Source organism: Dendroctonus ponderosae, unplaced genomic scaffold, assembly GCF_020466585.1.
Source record: "Dendroctonus ponderosae isolate FM_Combo_2020 unplaced genomic scaffold, Dpon_F_20191213v2 Dpon_F_20191213_3, whole genome shotgun sequence".
NCBI classification, from domain to species: domain Eukaryota; kingdom Metazoa; phylum Arthropoda; class Insecta; order Coleoptera; family Curculionidae; genus Dendroctonus; species Dendroctonus ponderosae.
In genome coordinates this window covers 9,276,684-9,289,555 of record NW_026018508.1, presented here as the reverse complement: position 1 = coordinate 9,289,555, position 12,872 = coordinate 9,276,684, and the positions used below count along the sequence as shown (strand labels likewise).

The 12,872-nt window shown below is 33.8% G+C and overlaps 1 protein-coding gene and 1 long non-coding RNA gene across 3 annotated transcripts in view; one reads left to right on the top strand and one right to left on the bottom strand.

Moving 5' to 3' along the window:
• Nucleotides 1-3: 3 nt before the first annotated feature.
• On the bottom strand, nucleotides 4-623 carry LOC125503824. The gene is made up of 2 exons (XR_007281084.1): nucleotides 334-623; nucleotides 4-264 (listed from the first exon to the last, which is right to left on the bottom strand). It is a non-coding gene; the product is annotated as an uncharacterized LOC125503824 (long non-coding RNA).
• Nucleotides 624-1,728: 1,105 nt separating this feature from the next.
• The window catches only part of LOC109539042 (mediator of RNA polymerase II transcription subunit 12), a 27,750-nt gene continuing 16,606 nt past the window's right edge, over nucleotides 1,729-12,872 (top strand). For both annotated transcript variants that reach the window (XM_048664642.1, XM_048664641.1), the window contains exons 1-14: nucleotides 1,729-2,170; nucleotides 3,118-3,469; nucleotides 4,062-4,379; nucleotides 4,438-4,671; nucleotides 5,629-5,748; nucleotides 5,839-5,982; nucleotides 6,045-6,145; nucleotides 7,252-7,366; nucleotides 7,955-8,121; nucleotides 9,115-9,279; nucleotides 9,335-9,517; nucleotides 9,609-9,821; nucleotides 11,001-11,249; nucleotides 12,004-12,124. In XM_048664642.1, the coding sequence (XP_048520599.1) occupies nucleotides 1,973-2,170; nucleotides 3,118-3,469; nucleotides 4,062-4,379; nucleotides 4,438-4,671; nucleotides 5,629-5,748; nucleotides 5,839-5,982; nucleotides 6,045-6,145; nucleotides 7,252-7,366; nucleotides 7,955-8,121; nucleotides 9,115-9,279; nucleotides 9,335-9,517; nucleotides 9,609-9,821; nucleotides 11,001-11,249; nucleotides 12,004-12,124 (2,680 nt within the window). In that variant the 5' untranslated portion in view covers nucleotides 1,729-1,972. The remainder of the gene's footprint in view (nucleotides 2,171-3,117; nucleotides 3,470-4,061; nucleotides 4,380-4,437; nucleotides 4,672-5,628; nucleotides 5,749-5,838; nucleotides 5,983-6,044; nucleotides 6,146-7,251; nucleotides 7,367-7,954; nucleotides 8,122-9,114; nucleotides 9,280-9,334; nucleotides 9,518-9,608; nucleotides 9,822-11,000; nucleotides 11,250-12,003; nucleotides 12,125-12,872) is intronic.

Sequence of the window (12,872 nt, the reverse complement as noted above, 5' to 3'; positions counted from 1 at the left end):
ACATTTGTCTGTATTCATTCATTTATTCTTATAATGATCAATTAAATCTATTTATTGTTGAACTGGTTTCTCAATTACTATTTTTATATTGTTTTCAGATATATTTCTATACTGCTTGAAGATAGGCCGTCAACTTTTCTATCAATTGGAGCACCAGTTGCTTATTCAGCCTAAAAAGCTTGACGAACTTGATTTCATTTATTTCCATAGCGTTCATGGGTTGTTGAAATTGTCGTGGAGGATTTTCTTCTTGTTTCTCTGCATCTACAAGTTAATTCGGTAATACTAAAATAGTTTCTACTACAAGACACGATTCGAAACACAAAAACTTACCTTGAAGATTGTTGAGAACCATTCCATACAAGCTCGCTCTACTCTCTGTTAGAAAATCTCTTAAATTGCTCTTTATTTTATAAACACTGTAAAGTTTTATTTATGAAATTCATTATTTCGAGTTCGAACCGAAATCACACCACTTTTCAAACCGGGTACCTACGGCAAAATCTGTGTAGTGTGTGGTTATAAAACCGGTGAATGATCCGTTCCCGCGAGATTTGGCAAGAGAAGCTTGTTCTACTGACGTTGCGTGATGGGATCACTCGATCGCGTTCAAGAAAACTAATATTCGCTTCACGAGAGAACCACGCCCTTCTTTCTCATGCGGTCGCCGTTCCCAGTTTCGAGAATTGGGCTCCTGTATTGCTGTTTGTCTAATATCGGTGAGCAAATATCGAACATCAACTACCGATGGTGGCGCTGCGAAACGTCAAATTACTCGTTGTCGAATGACAGTTAAAACTTGTTTATTGATGAGTTGATGACATGAGTCGATGATATCTATAACATAAAACAATACTTTTCGATCTGTTTCTATTTATTTAAAAACTCCCAAAAGATGATTAGTACAGAACAACTCAAAATCAGATGTAAATATCAATGTGACATTAATGTCAACTAAACAAGTGTCAAATTACTATTTAACTTGTAGTTATAATTTTAGCCACCAGGAGGCGTCTGGACTTTTGAACTCGCGAATACTATAGAAGTACACAGTAGTAGACACAGAGTAAAGTGGTGTAACCATTCAAAGAATAGTACTTGTCCTTTATCTATGGTCTTGTTTCTCTCTTATCTCTAGTGTTACCCGTGACTATAAATAATGTCCATTATTAAACAAAATTATCTAAGAAAAAATCAAGTCAAAAGAAAATGCTAATTTGGCAAATGTGCTAAATTTTTCGACCTGTAGCATCGTGACATTGATCGTGGACAGACAGCGACGATATAATGCAATAACAGTTTTGTTACCTTATGACTTATAGTGAATTTCATTGAATGAAAGGTGGTCAAAACCCGCATTTTCGCTAAAAAAATTTGGTAATAAAAATATTATCTACAAGATGAGCATATTTTTAACGGAGCTGGCCAAGGCCTGATCTCTTGTGAAAAGTATCAAAAATATGTTATTTTCAGTATTCCAACAAAAATTTAATTCAAATGAGTTTAATTGTAAACTGAATGGTCCATTTAGATTCACAACGCCCCATCATAGATAAAGACGAGTTCTTAGATAAAGACGAGCGCCCCATTTATGAACTACACGTGACCTCCGTAAGACGTCTTACTAGACCCCGAACTACAATTCATTTACTGTGCGTTGCCAACTCTACATAATAATTCACTCTTCTTTACTCTACTCAATAGGTTAACGTGCAATGACTGATACATGACAACATGCAGCTTGACATGAGTTTGACTGGCGCTAATAATTTGGCATCTTATGTGTGTGTATTGAGATGTAAATTGTAAACAACTTTTTCCAGTGAAATTCGGTAGTATTCAAATTCTCCAGCACCCTGATAGTAATTGATTTTTAATGTTTACGAAGTCATTCAGGCTTTTCTAAAGCTATCAAAAGTATTGATGTGAGCACGGTTTTTTTGTTGTTATTAATCTAAGACCCGGTTTCAACATGTTTAACTGCAACTTGCTTTATGAAAAAAGACCTTTGAAGAAGCCTAGAATCGGTCCTCCGGATGTATATCCTCAAGAACCCAAGCAGAAAGAAGATGAGTTAACAAGTGTTAATGTTAAACTTGGTTTCCCCACAATGACCCATCTGAATGATGAATTTGGAACAGCCAAAAATTGCAATGTTACTGCTAGTAAGGTAACTATTGTTATCAATGATTAATAATCTTACTATTTCAAAGCTGTTTTGTCCGCCGTGAGTGGAAATTCATAGCAATCAGGCTTTTTTATTTTTGATCATCAATAATAGGTATCTAGAAATTAGTTGTAAGAGCTAACATTTTATGTATCTAGAGCAAACGACCACACGTATAAACTGGAGCAAAAATACAATAAGCCTAATAAGTCTAAGCTACTTACTTATGGATGATAATGAAGAATAATTACAATAGACAATACCTACCTAGTTTAAATAAGATAGTAGAAAAAGCAACACAATTACAAAGAACTGGTTTAATTCAATCCTAGCAATATTATCTTTTTTATCGCGCCCAACGTGGTTGAAAATATATCGGCACCAGTTATCGACACAATTGTGCTGAATTCACAATACTGTTTATTGTATTTAAGGCGTTATATTAATATTGTAAAAATATTTTTATTCGAATGAATCAAAAACCGCCGATTTTCTATCAGACGCGATGATCAAATAGTTGTTTCGATACGAGGGCGAAAATTCGTTTTTTATAACAACATTTTTTATTCGAATGAAAAACATACCACGAATCAGAAGTTATAATAAAAAAGAATAGCCAAAAATAAAAAGCATCAACTTCATATTTGAAATCTGATGGCAAGGCATGCCATTTTTGAAATTGTCACGTTTTGACGTTTGTTTTGCGATTTGATAAACGCCTTGGACGAACTCCATCAAACCTATCAATCCCTACTGATTATCAATCAATCATCCCTGGATAACGTCCAGCCATTGCCCGGAAGTACCACCGCGCCATCTAATGTCCCAACTATAAAGCTATAAACGAGCCCCGATGTTGCCACTCCCGTTATTATCCCGCTTGTCAGTGTTGCCGTACCGCCGTGGCTCCTCCGATATCCGAGATTGCTTAATTTGTATTTTTTTAATAGGTTGGGTCATATTTTAATGCAATTATCAACCGCAAGGAAGAGTTAAGTGCTATGCCTGATTCAGGTCGAAAGCGACAGCAAATCAATCCGAAAGATAACTTTTGGCCTGCAACGATTCGAACAAAAAATCATATAGAAGCATGGTTTAAGGATCTGGCAGGGAACAAGCCTTTAATGATTTTATCAAAAAGGGCGCCAAACTTTAACAAGAAGGAGGAGATATTTATGACATTGACTGAATATCAAGTACCTATGATGAGGGCCGCATGGTTTATAAAGTTGAGTTCTGCTTACACAGTTGCTGTGTCTGAAGCCAAGATTAAGAAGAGACAAATGTCAGATCCAACCACAGGTAAGGTTCGATCATTAACGAGTTCAACTACCGATGGTGGCGCTGCGAAACGTCAAATTACTCATTGTCCAGTGACAGTTGCGACTTGTCAGACTTTAGAGTTTAGGTATTTTGTGGAGTTGATGACATTTATAACATAACAGTACAATAACAGTAACAATACTTAAACACTTTTCGATCTGTTTCTATTTCATTAAAAGCTTGTAAAAGTTGATTAGAACAAAACAAATTACAACCAGATATTAATAAACACCAATGTCAACAAAAGTGTCAAATTACTACTTAACTTGTAGTTATAATTTTAACCAGCAGGGGGCGTCTGGACTTTTGAAATCGCGAACATATTTAGTCTAAAACATGTCATTTTCGGCCGAGCATTGAACTAATATTTTATGTGATATGCGAACTTACGTGCGATGAATCCGACTGATACATTAAGTAATAATATTTCTCGAAGAAATTGTTGTCCGTGACCGCCTAACATCACGAAAAGCTCGTCAGTTTCAACATGTGTTAATGCAATAACAATAAAATATTTATAATCTACGAAAGAGTTGCCAATTTTTTTAACAAGATATATTAAATTTTTCAGAATGGACCAGTACTCTTCTGAAATTTTTAAAAGATCAAATTCCGAAACTGCAAGAGTATTACTGTCAGACTGAAAAGCCTCCTACAAATGCTCCACTAGCTGCATTGGCCAATAATGAAACAGAGCAAAAATTAGCTTTGCGATTCTGGACCTATTGTTGTCGATTACTAAAATATATGTACGAGGAAGGTTTAATTGACAGACAAGATGTACTTACATGGATTATCGAACTTCTAGAAAAACATGAAAAGCCGAAAAATCCGTCACTAGATGATGGATTGTTAAGATTACTGTTACCTTTAACACTGCAATATTTGGGTTAGTAGGAATACTTTAAATTGCTCTTTGTTCATTGTTTTAGAATATTTGGTTTTAGATGAATTTGTTCAATCTGAACTTCTTTCTCGTCGACTTTGTCATTTTTGTGCTAAGAAACTTAACGTGATGATGAATAGCGTGGCTGAACCAAGTCTAATCACTTCGCCACCCGGCGAAATTAAAACTGAGCCAAAGGAAGGAGAGAAGGACCTCAAAAAGGAGACCCTTCCAGTCAATCCCTTGCAAAGCAATTTAGCCGAGTACCAAAATTGTCAACATCATAGAGACATTGGTAATCTATGGGTGAAGAACTTGCCATGCAATGTACTTTACGGTTAAAGAATTTAAAACTTTTTGTACCTTTACATTCAAATTTCTCGGTTAAAATTAGGCGTTTGCTAATCTGGACAAATTGCAAATTCAGCTCCAACCTTTGTCCTCTCGCTAAATTAATTCAAATAACAGAAGATATTTAAGCCACACAATATAATTTGTTTTCTATATCCCACACCCTTGGTATTCAAGTACTTGCCACTAGCTTTATGAGCTAGTGACCCATTTTAAAGGAACTTAAATACAAAAGGTGACTTAGTTTCTTAAAATTTCCAGAAGTGTCAAGATATGAAAAGTCTTCTAAGCAATCGTTGACATTTTGTAGAATTTAATAATTTTGTTTATTGTTTTTAAGATGGTAGTGATTACTGTTTTTTTTTATTTACTGAAAAAGCAATTAAATAAGGTGTTGATTGTTTCTTGAAAACGAAACTATCAATCTTAATGGGTAAATATGGTATGAATGAGATAGTCTAGTCGGTTTTGGTACCGTTCTGATAGTAACGCTGAAAATAATTGGAATTCGCACCATTAGATTTGTTCCAAATATGTGAGATCAAGATTCGTATCAAAGTCTAGAAAGCGACATTTTATTAATCGGGCTTGTTGAAATGTGTGCAAACTTAACTTATTTGGTAGCATTTACGATTTCCATTGTACTGAAGCAACTTTCTTAACTACCTTCAGTCTTGATCTTTTTGGGAGGGAGACATGAAGTACACATTATTAGCTTTCCGACTAAGTATAAGGAAAGCAATGTTTTTTTTGGATTTCAACACTAAAACTTAGCTAAAAACCGTATGGATATAAAATAAGAACTTTTTAAATCCGTCTCTCATGGGATGCCAGGCGTTGCATTTTTCAGAGAATCTACCTTTTTTAATTCTGAATCTTTATCTGTTTGTTACATTTTTAGTTGTTGAACTTAGCACCGTGGTGCATACAATTATCTTAGAATGTCCAACTGCTCTGGTTTGGTGTCCTACAGGATTTGGAACTCAATGGCATGGATCTCCTTTAGATACCTTGCCTATATGTTAGTATTTTTTCACTATGTACATACATTTTTAATAAAACCATTTTAAACTTTATGCTCTGTCAACTCGATAATTTTTGTTTGGAATAGCACCATCATTGTTACCGTTGCCGGCTAGATGTGACACAAATTCATATTTAAAACAAATCAAGCAAGCGGAGGCTGCCATCAGAGATAGAAGCAAGAGAGCTGACGGTAAATGGTGCACCGATAAGTTTCAAACTAGTTCTGCTGGTAAGCTATAATAATTATTATATACATATTGACGATACCAGTTTGTTAATGTTAATTTTTAGGAACAGTGACCACTAGAGTATTAGCGGCATTGGATGCTCTAGATAGACATCGGTTTGATAAAATGGATTCAACGAACTCTTTGGATACGCTATATTCTAAGGTAATCATTTTATTTACATAGGGGGTGATTGTGGGGATTGTTCAATGCAAGAATTGAGGGCATTTAAATCCAATAGTTTTTAACGCCGTGTGCTCGTGACGAAGCTCATTGTTCTGAAAATCAGTTGGAATGGATTGTTTTACGGGAAAAGACCGTGTTTTTTGCGCAAAAGCCTATACACGAGTGAAAGTTACTTGGGACCTGCACTGAAGTTTTTTTTGGCGTATCGCGGCTTATGGTACATGAAGCTCAATCGGCAGCAGTAATTAGGACTCGAATAAAGAAATTTCATTTTTTTCACTCTTTTTTTTTCACTTTTTCATGACACAGATGGAAAAACGAAAAAAAAAACGAAGTTTTCCGATCTGTTTCAAGATTTTCACATTATCGACGGGCACGCACGTTTTCACCTGCTCACTGTTGATATTGGTGTGATAATAATTCTCAAGAAGCCACTTCGATCTGCAAAACTAACAGGATCGAGTGAAACATCCTCCTCTTTTACGGTTGTGGAACATTTTTTAAAAACTCAAAGAAAGTGCGAAAAATCGTTTTTTGCGCATACCTTTTGAACAGTTGATGCGCTATTGAAAGAAAATTTAAAAATACATGCAATATGAGATAAACTAAATTAAAATCCCTTCATTTGCTTGCAGTGGAAACTTTTTCAGCATAGCGTAATTTCAAAGGCAGGGGTTATTAATTGGCCGTCCTGTAGCCCGGATTTAACGACACTGGATTTTCCTTGTAGAGATATGTTAACTAAAAAGTTGCAGAAAAAAAGACAGAACAGAATGCCCACCCATTTTCCATGTGTTTAAAGTTAATTTAACCCGTGAGATTTTCAAGATCGTCTGGAAGAGCTCGTACGATGTGAAGGATTCCTTTTGGCGGCAATGTCGTTTTTCACAAATGATTTCCCAAAGATTGAAGTTTTTGTGTAATTTTTTTAAGTAAATATTTTAAAAAGTTAATATTCTGTCGTATATAAGAAAACTTTATATTTTGACTCAAAACATAGCCCCAAGCAGTTTCGTATTACAATGAGATTTCAATCCATCGAAAACGTCTTGACTATGCATTACTGAATGAAAATTTAATTTCAGGTATTTAGTGGATCTGGCGATCAAGAAAATTCAATTGTAAAATTACTCTGCGAATGGGCTGTGTCTCCAGAAAGAACTGGCGAACATAGAGCATTAGCTGTTGCTGCATTATTAGGTAACGATTCAATTTTGCAAATCCGTTTTGTTGGGTATTTTGGATCAAAAAATCTTTAACTAAAAAACCATTTCTTTATCGAAAAGTTACCAAGAACTATAAGATATAACCAGTCCTAATCAATGACTAATACACAGGGTGTTTACCCTGTATTTGGTCCTGAGTATTGGGTGTTTGGCCCTGGTCAAACTATTCTTGCCCGTATGAATAAATATCTTAATTGTTCAATCAATTTTAACAACCTAACAATTTTTTTGCGTAATAATTACTGCACAGCAATTTTATTTATGTATTTAAAAAAAATACGAAAATTTGTAAAAAAAACCAAAAATCGAAACAAATTTACACATTTTCATCCATGTGGCCTTGTTTGACTTTTTATGAATATACACTTTCTTAGATATCTGTTGATACAGATACATTAATTTATTTACTCATTGGAAATTTTTGTGCAAAAGAGCAACATTTTTTATGCAAAACACCCAACAAAGCGGTTTTGACAAAAAAAGTATAATAATGTTAATTGTTTATTGAAAGGTATCCTATGTTTCTGGTTCGTTAATTTCTATACTTTCTATATACTTCTAGATAGGAGACAATCGGATTCAAATCCGTCAGAAAATCACGATGCGATTCCAGGAGATGATAAAGAAAGCTGCGGTTCAGTACCAGGAGGTCCTCCTATGTTTCAGTCATTGTTGATGAAATTTTTGGATATTGACGCCCCACTACCAAGTCCTGATGACTCCGTTCAGGTATTAACACATTTCTTATGCCCTTCCGTCTAATCTTCCATTTTCTACCCATTAATCCGCAAAAAGTTCAAACTACACACAATGAAAATCGGCATCAAATAGAAAACTTTAATCCGACAGTTATCAGGTAGGATAAGGGCCACAATGATTCTATATTTCACAGAACATTTCTAACAACGCGATTCACACGACACTGCCGGTAGCAAACTGGATATTCATACATCTTTACGAAAAAAATCACCGAACTACAGAATAAACATGATTATATAATAATCTGCTTGTTCGCCCTTTCCATGATTCATTGCTCTGCTCTTGATTGGCAGTTCGATTTCAGTTTGTTTATTGTTGACATTTTTGTAGAAATTGCTTGTTCGCATGACACTATTTCCTAAGATAAATTTCACGTTTCAACCTTAACGAAAGTCAATAGCAACTAAACGAAAAACGCTAGTTTAATTTTAATTTTTTATTTGTCTGAATTTCGTTCAGCCGCAGTGATTAATGAACAACGCCCAAACTAAAATTAATAACCAAAGTAGTTTTGTTTTTCTAAAAATAGTGACAACAAAAATACCGCGAAGAAATAACTTAAAAATGAATCTATTGCTCAAGTCCGAAATTTCAACTCATAAAAATGGCCTTTAAAAGTTCTCATTTCACGAATTGTTCAAAATTATGTTATTAGGGGCTTAATTTTATTATCTTCTAGTAACATTTTTTCAATCTCCTCTGGCTTAATGCTTTATCTGCTAGCTCCAGATCGCATGCCTTAATCAGTCAAAATGTGCCCTTGCGTTTCAATGGGATAGAAATAACAGACAAAATGGAGAAAGCGATATTTGGTCAATAATAAAACTACTTAAGAAATGGCAATGAATAGGTCATGATATAAATCTTCTAAGAAAATTTTTTTTCAATACTTAAAGTAGTAGTAAAAGGATAGTTGTTGGAAATGTTTTTTGAATCAACACAATATTTCATTTTTTTTTATAGAAAAAAACAGCTTTCTCCAATTTAGTGCACTTATTTGCTGAGCTGATAAGGAGAGACGTATTTTCCCATGATGCATACATGTGTACACTTATAGCCAGAGGTGATCTGATTGGACATGAGGATAATTCAGATAACATGTCTAACCATCACCACAGTAAAATTGAGGTATTGAAATTCAACTAAAACGTTTTTTTGCAGCGTCAAAAAATGTCGTTTTTAGCATATGGATTATGATGATGCTGATGTTGACAATGATTTGGATAAGATACTACAGAACATAAAAGAAGACCAGCAGAATTCTATGGATATACCCGATAGCCCTAAAGAACATGATCATGGACATCATCCACATGTTCCAAACATAGGCCATGTTCCTATAGAGAACGGACATGGAGATAACAAGGTATAATTTCACACATTTTGAGGCAAATATTATGAAAAATGCAATCAGGATTCTTAATAATTTTCTTGCAGCTAACTAGATATTTTTTTAGATTAAAGCTTCCCGTCACTTTCTATACACAACACATTTTCCGCTAAGCCAGGATGATCCATTTTGTCAACATGATTGTAACCAGAGGCATGTGTTGCTTTATGGAGTAGGAAAAATTAGAGATGAGGCACGACATACAGTGAAGAAAATGTCGAAGGAAATATGTAAATTATTCTCAAAAAAGTTCAGCGTTGATGTAGCCGAAGGCGGAAAGGTACATACTTCAATTTTGATTAATTCAGAAATGGCTGTATTTCACTTTTACTCTATTTATACGTTTGATATTGACAGAAATTAACCATATTTTTTTAAATTTGTCTGAATTTCATTCAGCTCCAGTGATCATTCAGGTGCAGACGCACAACGCCAAAACTAAAATTAATATCCGAATTAAATCTGTTTTTTTTTGAAAATATTGACTAAACAAAAAACCACCACGAAGAAATCACTTAAAAATGAATCTGTTGCTCAACTTCCGGGCGATGATAAAAACTAACTATTTTAAAATGTCCTTTAAAGGTCCTGAATTCAATAATTATTCAAAATTTACATTTTAGCTTAATTTTATCATCTTCTAGTTATAATCGGCTTCTCTTTTTTGAATTATGTTTTTTCAGTCTCCACTGGCTTATTGCTTCATCTGCTAGCCCCAGATCTCGTACCTTAATTAGTCAAATGTGCCACTTAATGGTCTATCAAGTCCTGCAGCAATATTTGCATTTTTTTCAAATTTTTCAAATTTTTCAAATTTTCTGCAATTCATTTTTTTAAACCCAAGTTTTAACCGCAGTGGACAAACGTAATGTTCAGGTGTCCTCAGAGATAAAAGTGCCATGGGTTTAAGCCGTGAAAATAGGGATTTAAGTCACAAGTCTTTCTCGGCAGATCCAGTTATTTAAAAAATATTGTTTTTATACTTTTGCGATACTAACTAATTAATTTTAACAAATATCAAGTTCATAAATAGGAAAAGGAATAATTGACAATAATGTCAATCAGCCACAAACAATACACTTTCTTGATTGAAACTATATTTTTTCGGAAATGTTATTTAGCTCAACTTACAAGGTAGGTATCGAAAAATGGTTTTTTTGTGTCAGTATTATACAGGGTGGAAAAAAATATGAGCACTGAAGTGTACAAACTGGGGTCCGTCCCTTACGAACTGGAAAAGGAAGGAAAAAATAAAAATGTATTTCGAAGACACTATTTTAAGGGGCATTAGTCAGTATGTTAAGTATTATCAGTTGCCTGACATTGTATTTTATACCCAACCTTTGGCCTATTTGAATCTGTGAAGGTCTCATTCTCTCCAGATAGTTCAATCAATTAACAAGACAATTGAGGTATTCGAAGTAGGTAGTTAATTTTCACATTTATTTTAATTTATTAGGTGAAGAAACATTCCAGGAACGAATTTAATTTTGAGGCAACTACCCAAAAATGTCAAAGTTTGAGCTATTTTGATCAGCACGTTGTCACATGGCAGTGCAGCGTTACAGTTGTCGAAATGCTCAACTCATTTGCGACTGGAAATTCAAACTATTTACCAGTACAGGAACACGTCGCATTTTTGTTTGATTTGATGGAGTTAGCATTGAATATTTATGGGCTCATAGATGTCTGCATTCAAATTTTAAAGGTGATATTTTCAAAGTTTTATTTACGCAGAAACCATACATGTCTCTCTCAAGCAATTCTATTATTAATTGCAAAGCATCTTTTAAACACGCAGTGGTTTTTAAGTTAAGCAAGCAAATTAAATTGTTCTAAAACATTAAATATTGCCGATTTCATTGAAAAGTTACAGAGTTAATTTAGAATAGTTTGTAATGCGTAATTTGTAAACTTCTGTAAGACATACGTGTAAATCTCTGAATCTTTAAATTTGAAGCCAACCCTGGGGACGCACACAAAGAAAAAAATTATAATTAAACCTTTATATTTCATTGAACAGTGGAGTAAAACATAGAATGTGCTATGTTTTTGGAAATATAATTTCACGCTAAATATGATTATGAGTTAAATATGATAAAATGTACAGGGTGTCCCATATAAAAATATATATTTTTTGTTAATAACTCGGAAAGTATTTGCTTACCTCAAATGAAACTCTATATATGCTAGGGATATTGACATATGGATTTCGTCTTTAATTTTTTCAAAAAATCACTGCTATATATAGAAGAGTTTCCATTCAGAAGTGTCCAATTTCAGATGTTTAAAAGATTTTTACAATATAAAATATTTCGAGAACTTTTAATTTTGCCAAAGAAAAGGTCCAATTTAACGATATTACGGAAACCGTATCTTCAAATCGTCTAACCAACTTACCACATATTACCTATATTATGTTTCGTCGTTTATTGAAGTAATTTCGTCTAATTGATTTGTAGGAACTACCCGAAGTTGAAATTCAACTACATAATAAAAATTCTGTGCTGAGTAGAAACTACACCACTGGACTTAGCCTTTACATAGTTGGTGTTTTGCGCAGATATCACTGTTGTTTATTGTGTAAGTATTGACTACATTTTGCTTATCTGATTGGTATTTGCCTATCGTTTACCTTTTTTCTCTAAATATATAACATTTCGCGGAGTTCCAAATTTATGGAGGTTAAACGAAAACGAAGCAACAGCCATTTCCAGTCCGGAGTACTTAAAAAATAACACTCGGACATATGAATTTTTCAAATTTAAATTATTTCACTCCAACGGGTCTCAAACAATTAACTGACCTAACATTTACAAAATATATCAAAAATTGTCTCAATTTTTTGACAAACTTGGTGATAAAAACAATCTTTCCTCAAACTATACACCCTGTATAGTTAGAGGGCTAAATGTATTTTATATGGTTTCGGCACGGTCAAGCATGATTACAGTTTGTGTGGTAGTAATAAAATAAACATCTGATGAGAGCGAAGATTCTTGCCCATCTTTTGGAGTCAATTTAATTCAAATCACAATTCAACACACACTCAATATGTAAGGACAACGAATTTTTAGTAGAAAATTTTGGGCTTCCGGAAGACCCAAATTTGACCCTGTATTCGGCTCTTAAGATGTTGATACTCAGTATTTCTATAAACTGAAATAATCCGATGGATTCTTAAGTTAGAACGTTAATTAAACTAACCACCTAAATAAATCATGATTATTATTTTAGTTTTTACAAACTTCTTTTTGGGTATTTCGCCTCAAAAATTTTTGTCTTTAAAAAAGACAGAATTTCCTCACGTCTTTTATTACAGATTGATAAA